The sequence below is a fragment of the Staurois parvus genome, unplaced genomic scaffold (assembly GCF_062004578.1).
Source record: "Staurois parvus isolate SC_StPar_1 unplaced genomic scaffold, SC_StPar_1.0 ptg000019l, whole genome shotgun sequence".
NCBI classification, from domain to species: domain Eukaryota; kingdom Metazoa; phylum Chordata; class Amphibia; order Anura; family Ranidae; genus Staurois; species Staurois parvus.
The window spans coordinates 19925754-19953202 of record NW_028317815.1 but is presented as its reverse complement, the minus strand read 5'-3'; the positions used below and the strand labels follow the sequence as shown (position 1 = coordinate 19953202).

The 27449-nt window shown below is 41.4% G+C and overlaps 1 protein-coding gene across 3 annotated transcripts in view; it reads right to left on the bottom strand.

The window, feature by feature from the left end:
* RELN (reelin) overlaps positions 1-27449 on the bottom strand; it is a 547755-nt gene that overhangs the window by 65760 nt on the left and 454546 nt on the right. For all 3 annotated transcript variants that reach the window (XM_089685528.1, XM_089685532.1, XM_089685541.1), the window contains exons 43-46: positions 23048-23195; positions 12924-13182; positions 11629-11878; positions 554-722 (exon numbers count right to left, since the gene is read on the bottom strand). In XM_089685528.1, the coding sequence (XP_089541654.1) occupies positions 554-722; positions 11629-11878; positions 12924-13182; positions 23048-23195 (826 nt within the window). The remainder of the gene's footprint in view (positions 1-553; positions 723-11628; positions 11879-12923; positions 13183-23047; positions 23196-27449) is intronic.

Genomic DNA, 27449 nt, shown 5'->3' with positions numbered 1-27449 from the left:
GGATGGATTTGCATGGGAAACATGGGCATGGACCCAATATCAATGTAAAACCACCTTATATGCCACCTCCAAGGTGGCTGTGTTAAATGAGCATTTGGCTACAGAATACCAGGCCTTGTTTCAGGCTGCCAAGTCCATCTCAGATGCCAAGTCTCATTCCCACTGAGTAACATAGGAGAGAGGAGTGGAAGAAGAGTGACTATTCAAGGAAGCATAGAGGGCTTAAATTAAGCCCGGGGATCCTGGGCAGTGTTGGCAGGTGTGCTCAAATGCAGTTTCCTGGAATGAATACGTATAAGTTCTGTGTAGCAAGGTAAGCCAGTGCCGCAGTTGGAGGTAATGAAAGACACTTTCTCTTTTCAAAACTAAAATAAATATATGAATCAATGACATACAGTAAAGTACTAAACAGCTAGGAAGCTTTTTTGCAGAATCAGAACTTTTGAATGACATAAAAGATTTCAATATATAAGTGTAAAAGGGATCAGGAGTTTCTCAGTTCCTTTATTTACACTGTCCAATGCCATTATAAAGAACAGTTTTGCATTTTTACCTGGTGTATGGAGGAAGAGGCAAAGTAAATCTGGTCCATTTATTAAACGTGTCAGATACCAGCACCCTCTGAAGTTGGTACTTATTACATTCCACATTGGTTGGCAAACAATCTTTTAATACAGGATTCCATGTGAGCCCCAGATCAACAGAATATTCCAGTTCAATGGCTAAAGTTGAAGGAGAAAACATATTATTGGAGTATAAAATATGAATCTCATACACTTCAAATGTTTCACATAAACATAGATAATGTATAAGCATAAACATTTTACACTATTACTTGTGAGTCCCATATCTCAACAAACATCAGTAGACTTTTAAAAAAAATATATACCTTAAACCTGCTCTGCTGACAATTTGCCAATCCACCCATAACATTCATTTTGTGGAAAAATAATTGTGCTGCAATTACTGAAGTGGAAAATTTGGGGATCTCTGGATACCAAACCAAAATTAGGTAGACCAAGAAAGATTGTCGAATTTTCTACCTCTTAATAAGTGATTGAACAGTACTGACTGGCATATTCAAAGCATTGGACATCTTTTATCCTATTTTCATTTTTATAACGTTCCATTACCTTGTTACGCAGGTCTTTTAACAGTTCTTTTCTGCTCCCCATTGCTCAGTATTTGGCCTGCTCAGCGGATCCATGTGAGAGCTAACAAACTCAATCACTGTTTAAACCCAGACACTAATTGCAATGTAAAAAGTAAAAGATGTGGGAAATTAACCTTTAATTGCAATTTTAACCTGTTTGTGTACCTTGTGTGTCTGTACCAAGGCCAAACATTTCAGGGTATATAAATTTTTTATCAGGACCATTTGGGTGATTTCTGTTATCATTATGATTTAAAAAGGAGCCAAAAAACTATGTGATAATATAGTGCCTTGAAAAAGTATGCACACCCCTTGACTGGGGCAGAGGTTCACCTTCCAGCAGGACAACGACCCTAAACATCCAGCCAGAGCTACAATGGAATGGTTTAGATCAAAGCATATTCTTATGTTAGAATCGCCCAGTCAAAGTACAGACCTAAATCCAATTGAGAATCTGTAGCAAGACTTGAAAATTGCTGTTCACAGATGCTCTCCATCCAATCTGACAGCTTGAGCTATTTTGCAAAGAAGAATGGGCAAAAATGTCACTCTCTAAATGTGCAAAGCTGGTAGAGACGGACCCAAAAAGACTTGCAGCTGGAATTGCAGCAAAAGGTGGTTCTACAAAGTATTGACTCGGGGGCTGAATACAAATGCACACCACACTTTCAGATATTTATTTCTAAATTAATCTTGAAAAACAATTATACTTTTCTTTCTACTTCACAATTATGTGCCACTTTATGTTTGTTTATAACATAAAATTCCAATAAAATACATTTATGTGTTTGCTTGTAATTTGACTAAATGTGGAAAATTTCAAAGGGTATGAATACTTTTTCAAGGCACTGTAAATGGTTTCATATGATCACTATCCTTAAATAAAAGACAGTTTTCTGGCATGATCAGTCCAATTTTCAATATCAATGCCAAAATGTCACAATTTTTGCAAGGGTATGCAAACATTTGAGCACAACAATACATCTTGTGTACCAAAAAACTGTATGCTTGTTTGAACTGGGCCATTTTATTTCACGTGTCTATCTTCCAGATATGTTTTTACTGGAATTTGTAATTTGCACCACTATATTATTTACAAGATCGAGCCTCTGACTGAGATATTGAAGCTTGCAGTACAATCAACACTAAAAGATTATCAATTTTGTTGCTGCAGCCTGAAATATATATATATATATATATATATATATATATGGAATAGATTTTATTTCTGTGTTACAAGACTTTGGGAAAACCACAACTCAAAACATTTTATTTTGCAGCCAGCAAACCAGAGAATTAATAAATCAATGTTGATGCTATGGTTTATGAGCTACACAGAGGACAACTAGGAAGCTATCACTAAAGCTCTTAAACTGTACATATAGCTCACAGTTTTGTTCTCTAATTCTTACATTTAGTCACTAACAGTTTTTAAACCTTTCCTGACCTACTCCTCCTTCTTGTGTGTCATGGCTAACTGCTGAGAAAAGCTAGTGCCTGCTTGGAATGAACAATACCAACTAAGGCTGAACTCCAGTCAAACAGTCAAATATTTGTCAGAGGATTTGTAATTGGCACTTCTGCCAGACAGCACAACTAGGTTCTGCCACCTCTGCTACAGTGATTCTAAATATTCATTTTTGTTTTGTAAAATAACAAACATCTACATTTACCTGCTCTGTGTAGTGGTTTTGTACAGAGCAGCCTGGATCCTCCTCTTCTTGGGTCCCCCGCAGGCTCTCCTGGCTTCTCCTTTCTGTTGGGTATCACCATAGCAAGCAGCTTGCTATGGGGGCACCCGCTGCTCTGTGTGTCTATTCACACAGAGACATGACTTGGCCCCACCCCCTCTCTCTCCTCATTGGCTGACTGGCTGTGATTGACAGCTTGCTGTCTCAGCCAATGACTAGGCAGAGACCTAGGCAAGCCAAGGATGTCGTGCACATAGCTGGATCTCGATGAGGCTCAGGTAAGTATTGAGTGAGCTGGGGGCACTGCTGCACAAGAAGAAAATTATTGGCGCTGGAGAGACGGGGTTAAAATCTTAGAGTCCCATTGGTGGTAGGGAGGTAGTCAGTTATTGGATAACACCATCATGAGGCAGCACCTTGAAGAGTGAAGCTGGACTGTAGTGGAAGATAAAAAGAGAGAGGGGTGCCAAACTAAGTGCAGTATTGACAAAGTTTAATAGCACAAAATGATATGTAACTCACTAGATACAAGTGGGTCAGAGGCATGGATAGTATGTGAACGTCATCCTGGTGGAGTTCCAGAGGCAGAGAGGAGAGGGTGTATGGACATCCAGAGCCCAAGGCTGTGGAGGAAGCCAGGTCTCCTAACTCACATCGAGTCCTCTACGGCATGCTGCACACAGAAGGTTTTTCATCTTCATGCATAGAATGCGTGAAGGTAAAAAACCTTGAGCTTTTACAACTGCTTTGATGCTACACTGCAGTTGAACAATGCATCTTGGTCTAGGACCACTTCAGCCTCTAATTGCAAAGTGAAGCAGCAGCATACTCTGCTCTCCTCTCTCCTACATGTCATGGACTACAGCCAACTTAGGTCTGCACAATTTATGCACTTTTGTTGGTGCAGTAAAAATCTGTATATTTGTATCTGACATATGACTAAACTGCTAGTAGGATAGGGTAACAGTGTACCACACTTTTCTACTCATCTGTTTCTCGGTGTACTGTTGCAACTTGTCCATTCTAGCCTTCCTGCCCCCAACAGCCCCAGCATATTTTATGATTCTCTCACTATACAAGTAAGAAGGCAGCAGTCAGATACATCCAGGCTTGGACATCTGTCTCTAACTGCAGGCAACCGATCTGTGTGTGGCTATATGCGAGCAGCCACGGCTGTTGTCACCCTGTCATTAGTTTAAATAGTCTAAGTGGCCACTGTTATTTGCATGTACTGGTCATACCAAGCGCAACTGATTCTTGCCACTAGAATTCAGTGGCTGCAAACAAATGGGCATGTGAAAGAGGCCTATAGTAACACACTGCTGTATTGAACACTGCAATACACTGACCTCTGATATCTGGGAGATAATGGAAGGTTCTAGACACCACCAAGCACAGTTGGCACACTCCAATACATTCAGAAAATTAGAAATTTGATTCTGCAATGCATTTAAATTTGTATTGTATCTGATGAGTAAATGATTGTAGTAAAGGGAGGATAGTGCAGGCAGTGATAAGGCATGTAAAGCAGCATGAGGGAGGTAACAAATATCAACTTGTAAACGTTGCAGAGAACATTTACTTCCAGTCTTCAAAAGTTTGCCTTACATCTAACCTAAGCAAGTGCATGTAATCAAATCTGACAAATTGTTTTACTCATCTCTAATTAAAACATAGCATAGGTTAAACTACACATGCCTGAAACAGTGCCACAAATGTGCTGAAAAAAATACACTTAGGGTGCTTTAATGACAATAATTATGATAAATGAAAATTACAGACATCTAATTTGCTAGTAATCATCTTACAATGAAGGGAGCTATTTTTCCTCTAAATGTCAGTGACAAGGTTGAATTTAGCAAGAGGAAGCAAATGGTGAGAGACATCTTTTCTGCAGTCGGATGTATTCATTATTAATAATACAAAACAAAGTACAATTTAGAGAAATACAGAAATTAGCTTTGATTACTATGGCTATACTAAACTGCTAAGAGATGACTTGTGATTTGCTGCTATAGGCTACTGCAAATAATATTCCTATTATTTGAAAGCCAGAAAGTTTCAGATAACTGTTTGTTTATGTCAGTAAAGAGACATCTAAAAGAATTAGAATACAGAAAACCATAAGTATGATAATCTACTGCTACATTGCTAAAAGTATGGTCACTGATAAGCCAATAAGCATGATTTATATGTACAAGGAAGAAACACAACTAATTTATGCTCTGAGACACGAGCACCATGTGTGCTCGCATTATCATTTTAATATGATGTTTCTGAAAAATGATTGCTATGTCAAATATGCTTTTATGGCTATTCTTTCACTGTGGTTGCATATTGCTAGCAAAATGTAATGAGGAAATTAGGCCAAGTGCAACTTCTTGTGCTCACAATGTATAAGGAAAAAGGCAATGCTATGTAAAAGCTCCAATTAAATTTAGCAGCATATAGAATGTGTTTAGATCATTGACTCTGACAAGGTAGGTTTTGACTTCAATGGATTTAATGAGGAAAACATTGCTGAAGATAGCCTGTCTAAGGATACTTACTCACAGGTTTTCTTTATATACATTTTAATGATTTTCATTAAAACAGAATAGACTCTGCATGAATATACACTTTTGTTTTCTATTCTACTGTATATAAAGGTTGGCATTCTGCTTTCATTACTTTGTGCCTTCCTTTAAAACTGCAGTATGCTGCTTTGTGATACATCGGAATTTATTTTTCTAATTGGGAACTGTTGAAAATTTAAAATGTGTGCCAATTTTAAACTCATTTTAGCCACTTAAGGCCAGCCCACAGTACATTACACAGGCCCTCACAGTACACGGGCCCTCTGCGCAAAATCACGTATATATACGTGATCTTGCATTTCCGTGTAGGGGGGCGCGCGGGGCATGTGACCGCCCTACCCGTGCCGCCGATCTCAACCCCAGATGTCAATCACCGGGTCCCGGAGGGTGATTACCCGCCAGTGCCCGGTGATTACACCGTCAGGGAGGAGGGCTGCATTGTTTACTATGCAGACCTCCTACCTGTCAGTTTTGGCACACTGATTGGGATGGCTGAGCACAGCCATCTCGATCAGTGTGCTTTACAGTAAAGCACACACCCCCGCCCCCTAGCAAAACACTCCCATCACACAGTTAACCCTTTGATTGCCCCCAAATGTTAACCCCTTCCTCCCCAGTGCCATTAGTACAGTGTCAGTGCTTTCTTTTTTTGCACTGATCATTGTATTGGTGTCACTGGGGATGTCAGTGACACCAAGGCAGTTCCCCCCCCCCCAGTGTCAGTATGCCCGTCGCAGTCCTGCTATAAGTCACTGATCACCGCAATAAGTCGCTGATGGTCGGCATAAGTCACTGATCGCCGCTATTAGTAGTATATAAACAAAAAATTCCAGTATCTATACTGCCATTTGTAGACGCTATAACTTTCACGTAAACCAATTAATTTACACGTATTGGGATTTTTTTTAGCAAAGACATGTCACAGAATACATTTTGGCCTAAAATTATATTTTCACATTTTTTTACTGGACATGTTTTATAGCAAAATGTCCAAAATATTGTTTTTTTCTCAAAATTGTCTCTTTTTTTTTATAGTGCAAAAAATAAAAAACGCACAGATGATCAAATACTACCGACAGAAAGCTCAATTCGTGGGAAAAAAGAACATAAATTTAATTTGGGTGCAGCGTTGCATGACCACGCAATTGTCAGTTAACGTAACGCAGCGCCGTAACACAAACTTCTGTAACTGCTGACCGCCCTATAGTAGAAATACTGCTACAGGGTGGCATGGGTGCGCAAAATCATGTATATATATATATGTGATTCATGCTCCCATTGCCCAACAGTACACCAGTAATCACATTTAATCCCTTGATTGCCAGGAACATGATCATACACAATAAACCCCCATTGCTAGTATAGTGTCTGAATGGATCAATATCTTTGATCAGATCAGCACTATATCAGCGTTCACATTAGTATAGCGTCCCCAAAAATGCAGCGTTAGCGGGATCAGCCCTGGCACCTGCCAGCACCTGTGTTTAGCCCCTACGCTTACCCCCCCACCTCTCTCCCAGCAAGTGCAGTGTCAGTAGGTCACTGTCACTTGATACACTGCACAAAACCACAGTGTTCGCTGAATCAGCACCCATACTTCTCCCATTCACTGTCCAACCTGGAATTCAGGCGGAAACAGCAAATTTAACTACTCCCCTTGATTTTTCTGGAGCGGTTTTTCACAGAAGATCTGTATGCATTGATTGTGGATCAAAGCAATTTATATGCACAACAATTTATTGCCGCCAACCCAAATTCAAACCTTGTCAGACCATTCGCATGGAAACCCATTACAGTTTCCAAACTTAACATTTTTTTGGGACTAACCCTGAACATGGGCATTACTAAAAAAAAATTAATTGCGGTTGTATTGGTCCACAAACCCCATTCATCATATGCTCGTGTTCTCTGCTGCCATGGCCTGGCATATATATGAGCAAAAAATCTGCGTTAATGAGTCCCTCATTAATTTTTCTTGCCGCCTTCCATTCAAACAATTTCTCTCCAGCAAGCGTGCCAGATATGGGGCCAAGATGTATAAGACCTGCGAGAGGGCAACAGGCTATACATATAATTTTCGGATTTACGAGGGAAAAGATAGTCACTTGGAGTGGCAAGATAATTTGGGACTTGTTGTCATCCTTTTTCCATATGGGGTACCACTTATACGTGGACAATTTTATTCAAGTGTGCCACTATTTAGACATTTGTACAATCTTGGAATTGGCGCATGTGGAACAGTGCGACCTACTGTGTGCCCACCATTAGAAGTGGTTGGATGCAGGGAGGAATATTCTAATGGTGGGCATACCACACACTTTTTCTGGCAGAGATTTCTTCTCTTTTTTTCATTCAGCTCACAGGCTGCATACAAAAAAAAAGAACATAGCATATATACCCAACAAGGACCAGAGACGTACTGGTACATCACTGGACTTTGAATGGTTATACCAGCTGCAGGCACCTACAGCTGCAGGTAACATCCTGGTATAGTTTTCTTTAGCCAGCAATCAGCTTTCATGTAAACGCAATGCTAGTGGCTAATTAGCTGCAGGAGTGCTTTTACAAGCAGCAGGAGATGATTCCCCCTCCCCCGCTGCCTTCCCTGGCCTTCTTGGGCAGTCCCGTGCCATCGGGGGAACTTGAGAATGCAGCTGGTGTTTCTGCCAGATGACCATAGAGCTGATTGGAGACCAGAATGGTGCCAATCATCTCTATAGTCTAAGAAATTGGAAGCTGCAAGAATTTCATCACTTCAGTTTCGCAGGATATAAACAGCACCATTTTTAAATTGGGAAAGCATCTGATCACACCGATCTTGTTGGTGACATTAGATAATGTAAGGGGAGAGGAGATATCTAGAGTCTGATAGACCCCAGATTTCTCAAAAAAGGATATATGACAATGCCCATTGAAGTTATAGGGGATATTTGCATTCCCTGTGATAGCATTAAAAGTGATAAAAAAAAACATGATAGGGACAGTGTAAAAAATGAAAATAACACCCTCGCCCCCCCAACGTGCGCACACCTGTGTGCACGAGCGCTGACCCTGTGCCAGTATGTAAACAGCAGTTGCAGAAATGCATGTGAAGTATTGCCGCGAATGTCAGATCAAGGGCAGTAATTCTAACACTAGACCTCCTCTGTAAATCTAAAATGGTAGCTTGTAAAGGCTTTTAAAGTGTTGCCTATGGATATTAAAAATGTATGCAGTTTGTCGCCATTGCACGGGGCATGCGCAGTTGTAAAGCATGTCATGTTTGGTATCCATTTACTCGGCATACCATCATCTTTTATATTCTACCATATAATTGGCCAATATATTGTGTTTTTGTGCATTAAAAGTAAAAAAATAAATAAATAAATAAACAATTTGCGATCGAAAAATCGCTGCGCAAGTACTATGTGACATAAAAAAATGTCAGCACCCCCCATTTTATTCATTAGGGTGTCTGCTTTAAAAATATATATAATGTTTGGGGGTTCAATGTAATTTCCTAGCAAAAAATACTGATTTTTTCATGGGAACAAAAAAAAGTGTCAGAAAAGACTTGGTATTCAGGTGGTTAGAAGAGTGAGTGACGTGCGGCATAAAAGTCTAATTCTGGGCATAAAATGCCCCCATCCCCAAAAACAACCCCTTTTTGGAAAATAGACACCCCAAACTATTTGCTGAGAGGCATGTTGAGTCAATAGAAGAATTTATTTTTTTACCACAAGTTTTTTGAAAATGACAAAAAATTTTTTTTTTTTTTACACAAAATTGTCAAATGATTTATTGCTCACACATGCCATGGGTATATGTGGAATTACTCCCCAAAATACATTTTGCTACTTCTCCCGAGTATAGGGAGTATACATGTGAAAGACTTTTTGGCAGTCTAGCTAAGTACAGGACCCCAAAATCCAATAAGCACCTTCGGGTTTTTAAAGGACTTTATTTCCTTATTACATTTCTTGACTACCTATTACAGTTTCGGAGGCCCTGAAATGCCAGGATAGCACCAAACACCCCCAAATGACCCCTTTTTGGAAAGTAGACATCCCAAGGATTTTGATAAGAAGCATGGTGAGTATTTTCAGATCTTGTTTGTTGCCACAAGTTTTTGGAAAATGAAGAAAGAATACAAAAACATATTTTTTCTTTTTTTATATTTCAGAACCTTGTGAGAAAACATGAGATCTGCAAAATACTCACCATGCCTCTTTTTAAATTCCTTGGGGTGTCTGTTTTCCAAAAAGGGGACATTTGGGGGGGTTTGGTGCTATCTTGGCATTTCAGGGCATCCAAAACTGTGATAGGTAGTCAGGAAGTGAAATGAGGGAAGTTACGCACCTTCAGGCATTCAAAGTGGTCATTGGATTTCCTGTATGTGGTTAGGCTCACAAAAAGTCTTACATATGTGGTATCCCCATGCTCGGTAGAAGTATCAGAATGTATTTTGGGGTGTGATTCCACATATACCCATGGCTTGTGTGAGAAATATATAATTTAAATGACAACTTTGTGTAAAAAAAAAATAAAAAAATGTGTTTGCAATATTCCAAAAACTTGTGGAGAAAAAAAAATCTTCCACAGACTCAATATGCCTCTCAGCAGATAGCTAAGGGTGTCTACTTTCCGAAAAGGGGTCATTTGGGGGTGTTTGTACTGTCCTGGTATTTTAGCACTGCAAGAAATGTGATGGGCAGTCAGAAAGTAAAAGCTGTGTAAATTCCATTATCTATACCATTGTTTGTGGACGCTATAACTTTCACACAAAGCAATCAATATACACTTATTGGGATTTTTTAACCAAAAACATGTAGCAAAATACATTTTGGCCTAAATTTATGATGAAATTTGAGTTTTTTGGATATTTTTTATGACAAAAATGAGAAAATATCTTTTTTTTGTCAAAAAATGTGTTTATAGCGCCTAAAATAAAAAGCACACAGGTGATCAAATACCACTGAAAGAAAGCTCTATTTGTGTAAAAAAAAGGATGTAAATTTCATTTATGTACCGTATTGCATAACCGCGCAGTTGTCAGTTAAACTAGTGCAGCGCTGTATAGCAAAAAATGGCGTAAATTGCAGTGTCTATACCATAGTTTGTAGACGCTATAACTTTCACACAAAGCAATCAATATACACTCATTGGGATTTTGTTCACCAAAAACATGTAGCAGAATACATTTTGGCCTAAATTTATAACTAACTTTTAGTATACTATATATTTTTTATAGCTGAAATATTGTTTTTGTTCAAAATTTTCAGTCTTTTTTTGTTTATAGCGTGAAAAATAAAAAGCGCACATGTGATAAAATACCACCAAAAGAAAGCTCTATTTGTGTTAAAAAATTTTTATTTGGTTACAGCATTGCATGACCGCGCAATTATCAATTGAAATAGTGCAGTGCCAAATAGCAAAAAGAGGTCATTAAGGGGCGTAAAGCCTCAGGATGCCGAGTGGTTAAGTTATTTTTCTACCAGTTGTAACAACAAATAGAAATAAGTCTGAAATACATGGGCAGTGAAGAATGAATAAAACATTTCACTGCAATTATTCAACAATCTTCCCATGAACAAAACACAAATTTCACAATGTTAGCCTACCACACACTGTGCTTTACAGACAGTAATGTGGAGATCACCTAAAATGTGCCGAAGAATGTGAATGTTGAGTGAAGAACAGGCTATCTAAAGCCATCATATTTCTTAATGAATATTTTAATTCTGACATTTTTACAAACATTTACCACATTTACAGTATAAAAGGGTGGACAACCTGAAAGATTTTGAAGGCCTTGTATGAAACCCTTATCTGCACTGCAAACAAGTGCATTTTACTACTGAAATATTTTTTCAAGTAAACAAACACCTGAAATAACAGAATTGAGTAGTACACTAATAATCATGCTAATGCATTTGGACAGCAGTATTAATAGTGGTACCAACAACTCATTATAATGAAACATACAGCAATAATATGATAACCACAGTATTGTGTGGTAAAGGACTACAGGCACATATTCAAATCTAGCCTTTAAGAAATGGACAGAAAATATGTCCATTACATGCTTGAGGTAGAGACTCCCAATGTAGGTTTGAGAGCTGGAAACCGGAAGAAGACTATTTGCATCCCCTGGTCTTCTATCTCATACTTGGTGATTTATGTGGAATTATAAAATTGTAAATGTAAATGCTTACATTTATTTTCTTACCATAACAAGAGTCTGTAACAGAACAGGAAGCTGCAAAATCAATCTGCAGAAAAGAGTCTTCATTAACCACAATGTCTGTGGTAACCACATAACGAGTGCTGGCCTTCTCAATAAACACAAGGGCATCTCCAGTAGAACCACATACTGACATCTTAGTGCCACCAGGATGGAGAAGCCATTTTCTGTTGTCTAAACTTGTGAAGTCATCCTCTAGAACTGTGTTTCCAGATATGTTCCCACCAATAAGAATCTACAAATAGACAAGTAGAACCAAAATGCTTTTACATATGATTATCAGATACTCTTCATAAGCACGTCACCAGTACCCCACTGATTTTCAACCATATGTCATTATGCTGGTTACTGTGACAGGTTTGTACTGACTCTTCTTACAATGTAATTAATTTACTAGCATTATCATGCTTCAGTTAACTTGACTATAACATGACTAATGAAGTCACTGATGCAATCTCCCCACCGTGATCCCTCCATAAAAAGCATCTTTTATTATCTCTGTATTGTTACATAAAGGGCATGTCAGTCGCCAAGGATGGAAATAAAAGTAAATACAATAAAACGTTTTAATGGTATCTAAAACCCTAACAATGGATTTCTCAACCACTGCCCCCCCCCCCCCCCCCACCACCACATTTGCTCTGCGAGGTATCCCACTCTGCAGTGTTATTGCAATCATTGTTATCAGCCCTTCCTCCTGTGTTATGGAGATCAGGATATGGGAATGTAGTCAACACACTTTCTGTTCTAGGACAATATTACTCTTCCATAGACACAATACAGTGAATATTGTCATCCCATTTAAAGCTTTGATTTGAAGTTGCAGCCATTCCTTTTCTGGGCAGTGTGATGCCGTGTGTCATCTAAGGTGATTCCCATTGGCCTGGCTGTCACAGACAAGTACACACAGAGAAGTACAAAGCATTACAAAGGTTTTGTTATCAAGGCATCATTGGTGTTGGTGGACATTACCAGCAGTGGTCTGCATGGCAATGCAGCCTGCTCAGTAGAGCCTGCTTTTTGTGGTGATATCCAAGAAGATAATGACTTCTCAAAAGTCACATGTCCATATCCCTCTAAAGTTTTTTTTTTAAGTTACTGGGTGAAAAACTAAATAAAAAACTAAATTTGATTTTTGCACAATGGGAGTGAAGGGGATGAGTTTAGTGCTAGCAATGCAGCATCATCTACCCTGGATGTCACCTTTCAGATTTACAATAAATTCATGGCTACAAGACACTGTAATTACACTATTGGACTAAAAAAAAACACTTTCTTACTTGATCTATAACCCATGGGCTGTAAAAATGTCCATTCTCAGAAGGCTGCCACCAACGTAGGCGGGAGGAGATGGAACGAGCCTTCAGTGGGATCTCTAGTGCAATATATCGTCCTACATTGCTGGAATTGCTGAAGAGAAATTCTTGTAGGAGACTCCATGATAATCCACCATCCAGTGAATACTGCAGTAGCACTGGCTGACTTCGAGGGTCTGGTACTGCTTTTCCACAGCCTAATCGCATAAAGAACTGCACAAACCTAGAAAGAGGATGATTATTTATATCACATTAATAATGTTAGTGACTGCATAAAAATGTTTTGTAACACTTGTAATCATTACTTTATATAAAGTACTGAATACATTTTTATACAACTGGTTCAATTGGTTACAAAATCTCCTATTCACAGTACTACAGTACTGTACAATACATTGCCTTATTACCTATACTAAGAAAAGCACTAACCTTTCATTATGAAAATGCAGGTTCCATGGCTACAATACTGATGCAATTGGACTCATTTACTACTGCTATCGCAAATACAATTTGCTAATTCTCAAACAACAAAACAGACATCACTAAATGTATCAAGCTGTGGAAGACTGTTGCTAAACCACTAGAGCAGGTCAGCATGCGCTAAGGTTTGAAATAGATTTAGCATTCAGATCTGTGAATTTTCAAGCATGAGTTCAATAGTGTCAACAAAGCTATGTGAGATAGATTCCAAGTAGAGTTACTCCATTTCCTGCTAGGTGATGCCACGCCAACAGCACACCCACAGCCATGGTACATAAAGCACTGCAGTATTTTATGCTTCCTCTGGACAAACTATGACAGTTTGTTCTTGGACCATTTTGCAGATGTGGGCAGGAACATGGTGCCAACCGTCAGGCTAAGATGTGCTGTCTGGCTGATGCGCCTGCACATAGGTGTGTACATTCTATGAGAACAGAATACAAACAGCATATGCATCATTGCCCACACATATGAGCACAAGTATACTTGCGCACACGTCCACTGCCACCAAGAGGCCTTTTTAAACTTTAACTCTGTACTAGTTCTTTGCTGAATGGGCTTCAGTCTTGTTTTCCCTGTCCCTGATACACATCTTGTTCCTACTACAGAACTGGCTTCCTTTCTGACTTTGCTCTTGGATTATCCTTGTCCGACCTTGGCTTGGACTACTGACTATGCTTTCATCTAGTGAATCTGTACTTTGCTGCCCAATTGCTACTGACTTCTGCCTGTTCCTGACTCTGATTATGCTTGTGTTTTGGTGTCCTTCCACTTTGCTATCACCTGACCAGGTTTGGGACCTGACTCTAACCTCAATTTAACTTTGCATCTATATGGTGCATCTTCAGCTCTCAGATCCTGCTGCTCCCAAGTTCCTGCTCACAGTGTCTACACCTTGGCACTTGTGCCTTTCCTTTACCCTTGCGGTCTCTGTCTCAATGCCGAGGGGTGCTTGAATGGGAACTGTGCAAGACCCCATCCTCGTCATCTCAGGCTCTGCATACAGTTATGCAACATATGTGTTCACTTCACAGTTATTAAAGGTTAGTTGAATAGTGTTCTCAAGTAATGAGAATTTTGTATATGTCATCTCCAGATTTTGACATTTGAATAGTTTGCACTATTTGAATAGAAAAGCTTTGTGTGGATTGCGTTTAAGTGTGACTGTATAATAGTTGTTTGACCATTGCATGTCACCTTAACCACTTGCCAACCGCCCCACGCATATATGCAGCAGTAGGATGGGTGGGCCTTAACGCCCATGTGCTGCACATACAGTTGTGCTCAAAAGTTTACATACCCTGGCAGAAATTGTGAAATTTTGGCATTGATATTGAAAATATGACTGATCATGCCAAAAAATGCTCTTTTATTGAAGGATGATGATCATATGAAGCCATTTATTATCAAATAGTTGTTTGGCTCCTTTTTAAATCATAATGATAACAGAAATCACCCAAATGGGCCGGATCAAAAGTTTACATACCCTGGAATGTTTGGCCTTGGTACAGACACACAAGGTGACACACACGGGTTAAAATGCCAATTAGAGGTTAATGTCCCACATCTGTAGCTTTTTAAATTGCATTTAGTGTCAGTGTATAGTCAATGAGTTTGTTAGCTCTTACGTGGAAGCACTGACTAGGCTAGATACTGAGCCATGGGGATCAGAAAAGAACTGTCAAAACTGCGTAACAAGGTAATGGAGCTTTATAAAGATGGAAAAGGACATAAAAATGTCCAAAGCCTTGAATATGCCAGTCAGTACTGTCAAATCACCTATTAAGAAGTGGAGAGTTCGGGGATCTCTTGATACCAAGCCAAGGTCAGGTAGACCAAGAAAGATTGCAGCCACAACTGCCAGAAAAATTGTTACAAAGGGAAACCCATAGGTAACCACAAGAAAAATACAGGCTGCTCTGGAAAAAGACTGTGGTTGTTTTGAAGGAGCACAATATGATGATACTTGAACAAAAATGACCTGCATGGTCAAGGTGCCAGAAAGAAGCCTTTAATGCGTCAATGACACAAAAAGGCCTGGTTAGGCATGTCAAGGTGTTGTCAGGCATATTGTAACTGGGCTTTCTTGTGGCATTGGTGCAGTAAAGGCTTCTTTCTGGCACCTCGACCGAGATCAGATAATTTTTGTTCAAGTATCACCGTATTGTACTCCTTAAAAACAACCACACCATCTTTTTCCGGAGCAGCCTGTTTTTCTTTTGAGGTTGTCTGTGGGTTTTTCTTTGAATCCCAGACAATTCTTCTGTCAGTTATAGCTGCAATCTTTCTTGATCTACCTGACCATAGCTTGGTATCAAGAGATCCCTGAGCTTTCCACTTCTTAATAGGTGATTTAACAGTACTGATTGGCATATTCAAGGCTTTGGACATCTTTATATGTCCTTTTCCATCTTTATAAAGTTCCATTACCTTGTTAAGCAGGACTTTTGACAGCTCTTTTTTGATCCCATTGGCTCAGTATCTAGCCTAGTCAGCGCTTCCACGTAAGAGCTAACAAACTCATTGACTATTTATACACTGACACTAATTTCAATTTAAAAAGCCACAGATGTGAAACACTAACCTCTAATTGGCATCTTAACCCATGTGTGTCACCTTGTGTGTCTGTACATTCCAGGGTATGTAAACTTTTGATCATGGTCATTTGGGTGATTTCTGTTATCATTATGATTTAAAAAGGAGCCAAACAACTATTTGATAATAAATGGGTTCATATGATCATCATCCTTCAATAAAAGAGCATTTTTTGGCATGATCAGTCATATTTTCAATATCAATGCCACAATTTCTGCCAGGGTATGTAAACTTTTGACCACAACTGTATATGTCCATGGTGCAGCGATGTTGTGTGCTGAGAGTGCACTCACTGTGCATTCCCAGCACACTGCCTGAGCTATACTGACAACTCCTGTTATCTGCTGATGGCTGGAAGCAGGTGGATCAGGGCTCCTGATCATTGGACTACTGTGACAGCCAGTCACATCAGTCACATGATCCGTAACGCATGAGTGTTTCTCATTGTTCAGAACCCCTTAAAGAACAAGTGTGAGGAGATGGCAAGGGGTTTTTCATATTTTACAAAAATAAAGTATTACTTGGACATGATTTTTGTTTAATTTCTGTTTTCGGTTTGCTTTGGGTGAAGGTATGTTTCTTTGTTAGGTGGGGGGTAGGGGGCAGAAAGGTCTGTAAGTAGACACTATTTTTTACCCACACGTTTTAGGCTTACCTACTCTTTCTTGCAATTTTTTATTGAAAACTGCAATTTGATGCTACAAAGCTATGGACATGTATGGATGTATTTTTTATTTTTCTCCCAGATCACTATTTAATGTTAAATACCATACATAACATTGGAAAGGCCAGGTACACGATTCAGCCATCAGTAGTTTTCCAGAACCTAACAATTTCCCTCTTCATTTTTCCATTTTCAGTAGTAATTGAATTTTTTCTACATACTTACCTGCTAAATCTTTGGAGTACATCATGGGACACAGAGCAAATGGATTTTACAGGTAAGTATATAGGAAAAATCCATTTTCTTTATCGTAGATTACGATACACAGAGCAGGCTATTCATGACTATGTGGGATGTCCCAAAGAAATAAAGACATTTTGGGGGAGGGTGACACCATGATAGCCACTGAAATCAATCCCACAAAAAACCTACTCAGCCATTCGCAAGACGCTGTGACCAAAGGCAGAGTCCACTGTGGCTCTAACATCCACCTGGTAGAACCTTGTGAACGTGTGAACCAAAGCCCATGTAGAGGCCTTGCAAATCTAAGCAACTGACGCCTCATGGCGTCACAACACAAAAAGAGCATCAGACTTCCTGACCTGCGCCGTAAATTTCAGGAAGAGGTGTACCACATTCAACCTATGCAAGGATCTCTCCCTTGTCGACTGCGGCCTAGGAAAAAAAGAAGGCAGAACAATGTCCGATACCCCCTATCCTTTGGGATCTGGGTTTCATAGCCATGCAGTAAAATTTAGCATTCGTAAAGCTGGGTGCAGTATAGGGCCTTGAGACAGCAGGTCTGGCCTGAACGGCAGGGTCCAAGGCCCGTCCACTGCCAGTCTCACTATGTCCGTGTACCAGGCCCTCCTAGGCCAGGCCACGGCAATCAGAATAAACCGGAACAGACTCCTCCGAATTCTGCATAGGAGTCTTGATAACAGCTGAACCGGCAGAAGAGCATCCAAGGAGTCACTAAAGCATCCAACCCTGTTGCACAAGGGTCACTTGTGAACCTGGATGCCAACAGATCTACATCTGGGCAACCCTATCACTGGCAGATTGGCAAGAAAACCTCGGAGTGCAGAGCCCATTCCCCCGGAATCAACCGTTGGCGGCTGAGATAATCTGCCTGCCAATTCTCTTTGCCTGGAATGAACACTGCTGACAAACTTGGCACATAACTTTCTACCCAAGTGAGAATGTAATTTACCTCCTCTTGAGCACTCCGGGTCCTAGTACCGCCCTCGTGGTTGATGTTTGTATGTATGTACACCAACGGCTGAAAGGATCTCCCTTTCTAAAAATTCTGAGTCACCAACCACCAATTCAGGCTCTGCAGTACCTTGGGAGACAGAGACATATGGAGCCTTTTTGTTCCAGACAGAATGTTCTTTTGCAGTGGTCTGGAGTGGAATTGCACATAGGGTACTGCCTCGAATGAGGACACCATCTTCCCCAATCTCATAGAGGCAAATTGAAGGATATCTCTTGGCCTGTAAACTGCAGACCTGGGCTCTCAGGGAGCAACATTTCCTTGGAGGCATAAATACCTTTGCCTGAACCATGTCTAGGATTATCCTCAAATACTCCAGAGCCATATTTTGTTGAAGTTGAGCACCCAGCCCAGATGTTCCAGGACCTGAACTGTAAGGGCCACATCCTGCTCCAAACTTGGCAGTGCCTGACTGATCATGTAGATAACCTATGACTGATACCCCTCAAGTTCTGAGCAGCCCCAATACTGGAGCCAGAACCTTCGTAAACCCTGGAGGAGCCGTGGCCAGCCCAAACAGCAGAGCTATAAATTGGAAATGCTGAACTCCTACTGACAGACATTTTTGGTGAGAGCTGAATATTGGCACATGCAGGTATGCGTCCTTGATATCTATGTATGCTAAAAAATCTCCTTTCTGCATTGAGGCCCTTGCTGACTGGGCAGAGTCCTTATGAAAGGATAGAACATTTAGAAACCGATTTAGAGCCTTGAGGTCCAAAATGGGTCTTACATCCCCATTTGGCTTTGGAACTATGAACAGGTTTGAATAAAACCCTTGAAACCTATTGTCCATTGGAACTTCCGTGATCACCCCCGGAAACAACAGGTAATAGAGTGCCTGCAGTAGCCCTCTTATTTGTTCTGGTTTTGTAGGTACATTTGACTGTAGGAATCGGACCCAAAACTCTAACCTGTACCCCAGAGAAATCAAAAAAATGAGCCACCTGTCCCAGATTAGTGTCTTCCAGGCAGTCACAAAATTCAAAAGCCTTCCTGCCACTCGAATGAGTGAGGGTGCTCCTTCTTAAGGAGGCAGACTTAGGATCTGTCTTGGCTGATTTTTGTGCCCAGGGTCTCCTTGGATTCTGACCTTGCGTCCTACCCCTAGTGGCGACTAAATGACTGTATGGTAGTTGAGGGACCAGTTGCCGAAGCCCCTGATCCCTTAAAAGAAGTGTGCTTGGATTTCCTTTTAAAAGGCAACAGAGAACTCTTCCCTCCTGAAATCTTTTTGATATAGTTATCCAAATCCTCCCCAAACAGTCACTCCCCATGAAAGGGAAAACCTGCCAACAATTTATTGCACAGCAGTTCCACTGACCAACTCTTCAGCTCAGCCACAAAATCCTGCATATGTGAACTGATAAGAGGGCCATGCAAGAAATTTGCTGAATTGAATCCTTAAGAGCATCCACCACAAAACATAAAGCATATGGAACATCCTTCAAATCCTTGGCCAAACCTACTCCTTGCACTGATGGCCCTTCCAGCAACTGTCAGAAAGACACTGGCAGACACCAATAACTGCTACTGCTGGCTGCGCAGCTGACCCTGCCAGAGAGAAGGGGGCCTTAAGTAGAGATCCCAGCTTCTTATCTGCTGTATCCTTGAAAACCTGGCTGTTATACACAGGACATGGTAATGACCTATTCAGGGATGAAACAGCTGCATCAACTACAGGCATGTCCCATTTTTTAACAAACTTCTCATCCATAGGATATAGGAGAGAAAATCATTTTGGTGGAACAAAAATCCTATACGGGTGATCCCAATCAGCATACATAATTTGTTCCAAGAGAGGATGCACCAGAAACACCTGCATACTCTACTGACGCCTTAAAAAACCCAGAGAAGAGTACATAACCTTAGAGGACTCAATGGGAGAAACCTGAAGCCTGAACGGACCATATCAGTAAGGACCTGAACCAATAACCTTTGAGACTGAGAAGCTGAAACTGCTTGCTTCTCCTCAAGCTGAGACCCTTCAGATAGAGAATCTACTGACTGACCTTCCTCCAGGTCCTGTAATGCTCCCTCATGCTCTGGTTCCATCCACTCCTGTTCAAGGACCGGTGGATCCAGTGAACGGGATCTCTCCCACTTCTTATTCACCTGAGAAACAGATGCAATCATTCCTGCGATCTTATCTTCTAAACCTACTAAGGCTGAAGCAAGATCCTCTTTGGTTACATACACTGAAGCGGACACCCCAGTAGTAGCCACAATGCCAGACAAACATAGTGGCTCAGACTGCCCAGGGCCCCTGGCCTTCCAGGAGAGGATAACACTGCAGAACTTTGACTAGCTTCTTGTAGACCTGACCGTGGTACACATGTGCCGTTTCCTGCTGTGCCTCCTCCACCCTGCTTTCTGGAAGACATCCGTTCCTACAGTGCTGAATCTGAACCAAATACAGATAGAAACAAATACAGAGATTCCAGGATACAGCTATGCCAGGTAGTGTGACCAGAAAGTACAGCCTCCTGTCTGAACTGACCAGTGTTTGCTGGACACATAAATAAATATGGCCACCTTCCTCTTCCAGCGTGTATACATGTGCACCTGCTGAGTGCATGAGCGTACCTTGCGGCCACAGCTGGCTGTCTCTCCATCAGGCTGCTCCCCCTACAGGCACCAAAAAGAAGACCAGGCAGGCCTTAAGAACAATGAATCACTCCCCTTGGTGACAATCATCACCAACAACAATGGAAAAACAGTATCTTTGTTTTCCCTCCATTTTCCTTTTCCTTATTTAAAAAAAAAAAGAAAAAGAGGAGGCATTTTACCATTCCCGCCGCAGGACTCAGCCTTACACCATGAGTGCAACCTTCACCCATCAGGGCGGGCCATGTCACGTAGATCTTCAAGAACTTGATCCCCATACTGTGGGGCCACTGCCTCGGACCTGTACAGCACCCTGCTGGAAAATGCCTTGGTCAGACTCAATACTGCACAGGGTTTCATTTACACAGGGTCCAGCACCAAATGGCCACATTACAGGCAAAACCCAGAGGATTCTTATCCTTATCCAACGAGGCTCGGGTACCATCCATTTTGGCTAACAGCTTTCCGAATGAATCCGATAAAGTCCATAATTCTCAGAGGAACCATCTTAGAAAATAAGTATTCTCCAGGAGCACAAGCAACACCTTCAGTAACCATCCTTCTTACAGACACTGGCGAAAAAACTGAGCTACTGCCTGTGTGGAAGGGGTTATATAGGGGAGGACTCCTCTCTGATTGGTTGCCCAGTGTCCATTCACCTATAGGTGGCATATAACCCACATAGTCACGAATAGCGTGTTCTATTTCCCGTGATGTATGATAAAGAAATAATGCTTATACAGTGAGGGCTTTTTTTTCTTGTCCTATGCTCCTCCCTCCCATTTTCTAAAAAAAACCTGGACACATGCCTGTCAACATTGGTAGGACCTTGTAAGAAGAAGTAGCTAAGCTCCCCCATAAGTATCCCTTATTATGCATTTGAAGTGTTCAATGTAAAAAAACACAGACTATGAATGAGTTCTGCAGTCACTTTTGCAGCAGTTGTTTTCTTATTCTGGGTCACAATCCTGTGCAATGTCCTTTTGTCTCTTTCGGTCAGTTAACCATGTTGACCGTGGTTATGCTTATCAGATGACATTTTCCCAGAAACTGTATATGCCGTCATAACCTTTGACACTGTACTTGCTTTCAACGTGAAACATGTTGTCACTTTCACACCTGCAAATTATGTAGTGTTTCCATTTTTTTGTCTAACCCCTGTCAATATTACAAATTTCATATTGCTGTGCAGCATAATTGTGTTCTAGCTGTGCAGCCACCAAATCTAAGCACTGGTAAGCTGCAATATATTATTTTTTGTTCTTGGGTTTAGAGGTGTTTTAAAATCTGATGCCAACAGTATTATAGTGTAAAAATGTTTCAGAATATGAATGTATTAGATTTATAATTGTGCAAATTGGCATCTTGTTCCCGGTTTCTGAAAATTGCTTACACTGGCTTCAAATACAATATGTCCTGATATGTACTGAGTACAATAAACAACTCATAACAGTTTCCAGTTTCCAGTAAGATTATTTCTATATTTTAGGGACAGTTTATAATAGGAGGTATCAGGCTGGGCACAACATGTTTCAGATTTAATATTTGTGAAACAAGTATGCCATGCAACAAGCAAGGATGAGTTTTTCAATATGGAAAGTATTTCAGTAGACTGTAGATGTGAGAACAAAGGTAAAAATAAACATTGTTTCTTGCATTGCATGGGTATGAGTGTGTGCTGCATAGTCTGGAAATTATTATAAAGAACTATACCATAAATTGATTTTTCTTTTATAGGTGGGATAGAATAGGGTTTATTCCTCCAATGTGTATTTACAGCCTTCAGAGATTCTGGTAGCTGTATGTACCACCTTCGAGCTTTGTTGTGACAGGCCATACTGTGCTCTAGCTCAGAAGAATTAGAATTACTTGCTGAAATGCATCCTCCATTTTTTTAATATGGAGAGGTCACACATACTCCATCATACTGCCTCTATTAGATTATCTCCAGGAATAAATGTAGAATGTACTTCAAAGCCTGGTACTGGAAAATTGGTTAAAAAGCTAAGATTAGTCTGCTAAAGCAGTTTCAGATCTTTGGTACATATTCTGTTAAGAGCTCTATAGGCACAGCAGTGGACTACATTTTGTCCAATTTTCTGTAAAACAGAAAAATCTCCTTTGGGTACAGTTCTTAAAGTGTTTATTACATACAATCACACATGTGGTGTAAATTGCTGTTGTCCAATGTCAGTTTAAAAAAACTCATTGGCACCATACAGTATATTTTAAAATCAAATTGGTACAAACAGTTTAGTAACTCATATTTGAGGCCAATATAACACAGATCTGTTACTGCTGGTTTTATCACTTATCTTTGAATGTACAAGTTTCACTGTGACCAATGAATGTATGTGGCTAGAAAATATTGCCATGACATAAAAGAATGGTTTAATGCTTGCTTCTGCCATTCATGAGGATAGATGAAATGTGATTTGTAAATATGAATGAACATGTTCCTCTTACCGAGCTAAAGATAAATCTAGATCTCTTGTCATGAGCATTCTAAGGCCTTCATCATTGAAGAAGAGATTGTTTCCACTGGATAGAATTCCACATTTCCTGGAAGGTTTTCCACCACTTACTAGAAGGAATCTATCTGATTCTAATTGACCTGAGGAGACACAGAGAAAACTTGATGAAGTGCAGGGTTTTCAGAATACTTATACTGATTAATGACTCCCTGCTGGCTAACAGACCCGAGTCAATATGACCATTAACCTAAAGTGTAAACAGAGACCACTTATGCTACAATTTCTAATTGGGTACCTTAAGTGATACACTGGGTACCATTAAAGACCATATAATTAAAATAGTTTTGACCAGTAAAATAAAAACAATAGGAGACACTTTACCACATCATTAACTCTCTCTAAATACCAGCATTAGCAAGGCAGGAGCCTAGAAATTAACAACATAACCTTATTTAAAAGCTGCCATAGGCATGAAGAAGCTCTTCTGTTCATAGCATTCTTCTGATACTCACTGTGGAACCTAAGGGCTTAATCCTCCAAATTGTGTAAAATGGCTGTTTGATCCTGTCTTCTCTGATCCTCTTCTTCTACTGCTGATAATACAGAGTGCTAGGAGTCACTCCACACATGCTCAGTTTAGTGTGTATTGCTAGTTTTTCATTTTTTTCTGGGGAAGAGTGCATGTAATCAGCACAGGGCCAGTCAGCACTGTCCAGATAGAGTGTCAGGTGTTATACACCCTCATAGGACAGTCAAAAAAGAATGAAAACTCCTCCTACAAGCTTCAACCAGTGCTCAGCTAGACATTGATAGAAGTCACAAGACTGCTATATACTGCTAGTGAGAAAAAGTATTTAGAAGTTTATATTTACTAAAATAATTTCATTTCCATGTCGTGTGTACTGTGGGAGACCAGATATAATGATTGCAGGGTCATGGGTTTAGTAACAGTTTCAAACTTTCAAACATTATCAAGCATCAAGCTACTTTGCATGCCTGAAATCATCTGCATTGTTAGATTTTATTCTGTTTTCCTTGTAACTATTGTGTATACTTGCCTGTATGAAGTGAGGTTAGCCTCATAGTGCCTTAGCTGAGATCAAACACCTTGCCTTATCTTGTGTCCATCCTGCTTACAATTTGTTAAGGGCAAAACACATCCCCCATGTGTCATTTATTAGCTCTTAATTGAAGGATTGCCTAACCCCCCCCCCTGTCCATCCAAATATAAATTTAGTACAGTCCTGGGGACGGCCTGGCGAGGGGGACAGGCTGGCATTCCTTACACAAAGTACGCATTACGGCGCTAAGTACATCACACTTTCAACACGGCACTAACTAAGGCAAGTACAAACAATAGTGCTCCACCTCAAGTAGATTGCATGTGCTCTTCCCTCTTACCTCTTTCCGTCTGCCTTCCTTTGTTATCTCTCCTCTCTCCAGCTCTCTTTGTTGCTATAATGCCCTCTCTTCTCAAACTCTCTCTTGATTACCCCTCCTCCCCACCACACAACCTGTACATATCACCCTCACTTCTGCCCTCTCAATATCACTGCACTTATCTCCTGGTTTCTCTTGGTCCACATAATGTCACCACAACATAAGCACTTCGGCATTTGCCCTCATATAAATCTCGCTCCCACCTTACCTCCCTCACCCTCCTACTGCTACTAACATCTGGAGACATTGCCCCAAACCCTGGCCCTCCACCATCAAACTCCAACCCACAGAAGCAGCAGCCACCCCTCTCTGGCCACAGCCGCAACCCTCACTCTCTCATCTCATTTACCCTGCTTCCACGCACCAACGTCTCCCTCCTATGTGCCCTCTGGAATGCCTGCTCAGCCTCTAACAAACTCTCTACTATCAATGACCTCTTTCTCTCCCATTCCCTCAACCTTCTTGCTATTACTGAAACCTGGCTCCAGGATTCCGACTCTGTCTCCTCAGCTGCACTCTCCCATGGCGGCTTCCTCTGTACTCACTCGCCCAGACCCAGCGGATGAAAAGGGGGCGGAGTCGGACTTCTTCTTTCCCCACAAAGCACGATCCAGGTTCTTCCTGCCCCTCAATCTCTGTCCCTCCGCTCTTTTGAAGTGCACTGTATTTGTTTCTTTTCTCCTGTTTGTCCGAGAATCGCTGTCATCTACCGGCCCCTGGGCCCAGTTTCACGCTTTCTCGATGGCTTTTCAGCATGGCTACCATAATTTCTCTCCTCTGAGGTGCCTGCCATCATCCTCGGTGTCTTTAACATCCCAGACAATGTTCACACCCCTGCCACCTCTCAACTACTCAACCTAACTTCCTCTTTTAACCTCACACAATGGTCACAATTCACCACCCACTCCAATGGCAACACCCTTGACCTTGTATTCACCCACCTATGCACTCCCTGTAACCTCTCTAACACCCCTTTTCCTCTCTCTGATCACAACTTTATCAGCTTCACACTCTCCCTGCCTCCTACCTCCCATGCCTCCAACCAGCAAACCGTTACCTGTAGAAACCTCCATCACCTCAGCCCTGACCTTCTCCACTACTGAGCGCCTCTATGATGAAATTGTACCCCTGTCCTGCCCAGAGCTGGCCATATCTGCCTACAACAACTATCTATCATCCTCCCGGGATGCTCTTGCTCCTCTTTCTACATGCAGAAACAGGCCTCGCATGTCACAACCATGGCAAACAGATGACACCAGAAGTCTCAAGAGACGCAGCCGCACTCTTGAGCGAGCATGGCTTAAAAATATATCCCTGGAAAACTTTACCCTCTACAAATCCGCTCTTCTCAAATACAACTCCAGCCTCCACGCTGCTAAGCAAACCTACTATAACACTCTCATCAAGATCCTTTCATCCAATCCTCGTCAACTCTTCTCTACCCTTAATTCCTTACTCCACCCCCCACTGCCTCCACCCACCAACTTACTTACTGCACAGGAGAATGCTAGTCACTTCAAGAAGAAGATCGACACAATTTGTGATGAGATCTACAGTGTCAAGCTTCCTCCTCTAACCAACATACCAGGCCCAACACCAAACTCTACACTCTCCTCCTTCGACCTTGTTACCACCAAGGAAGTTACCGAACTCCTTTCCAAGGCCCACTTCACCACCTGTCCCCTGGATCCTGTCCCCTCACGACTGTTGCAGCCTCCTTCCTGCTCTATCCTAAACTCTCTAACCCACATCTTCAACCTCTCACTCTCCATGGGCACCTTTCCCTTCCCACTCAAACATGCACTGGTTACCCCCATCCTCAAAAAACCCTCGCTAGACCCCACCTGTTTGAATAACTTAAGACCCATCTCCCTGCTCCCGTTTGCCTCTAAGCTTCTCGAGCGCCTTGTTCACAACCGTATGAACTGCTACCTCACTGACAACAACCTTCTTGATCCTCGAAAGTCTGGCTTCCGCCCAAAACATTCCATAGAAACTGCTCTACTAAAACTCACTAATGACCTACTAACTGCTAAAACCAACAGCCATTACTTCATACTCATACTCCTTGACCTTTCCGCTGCCTTTGACACAGTCGACCACCCGCTCCTCCTCAGTAAACTCCACTCCATCGGCCTCCGTGACTCTGCTCTCTCCTGGTTCTCCTCTTACCTTTCTCAGCACACTTTCAGTGTCACATACAACTCCTCCTCCTGCACTTCCTCTTTCTGTTGGGGTACCCCAAGGTTCTGTTCTTGGGCCCCTCCTTTTCTCTCTCTATACCTCCTCCCTGGGCCAACTGATAACCTCCCATGGCTTCCAATACTACCTCTATGCTGATGACACCCAGATCTATCTCTCCACTCCACTCCCCACCTCACCCCCTCACGTATCACAAATCTACTAAGTGACATATCAGCATGGATGTCACATCACTACCTTAAACTCAATCTTTCAAAAACTGAGCTTGTAATATTTCCTCCTCCCCGATCCCCCACTCACGACTTTACCATTAAGATCAACAGCACAACCATTGGTCCATCCCCTCATGCCAGGGTGCTAGGCGTAATCCTAGACTCTGACCTCTCCTTTGGGCCCCACATCCACTCACTGCCTAAATCCTGCCACCTCAACCTCCGGAACATTTCCAAAATCCGCCCCTTCCTGACCAATGACACCACAAAACAACTTATTCATGCCTTGGTTATATCCAGCCTCGATTACTGCAACTCCCTCCTCACTGGTCTACCGTTACACAGACTATCCCCCCTTCAGTCTATTATGAATGCTGCTGCTAGACTCATACACTTTACCAACCGGTCAACGACTGCTGCCCCTTTCTGCCAATCCCTCCACTGGCTTCCACTAACCCAACATATAAAATTCAAAATACTAACCGCAGCTTACAAAGCCATCCACAACACTGCCCCTAGCTACATCACCGACCTCATCCA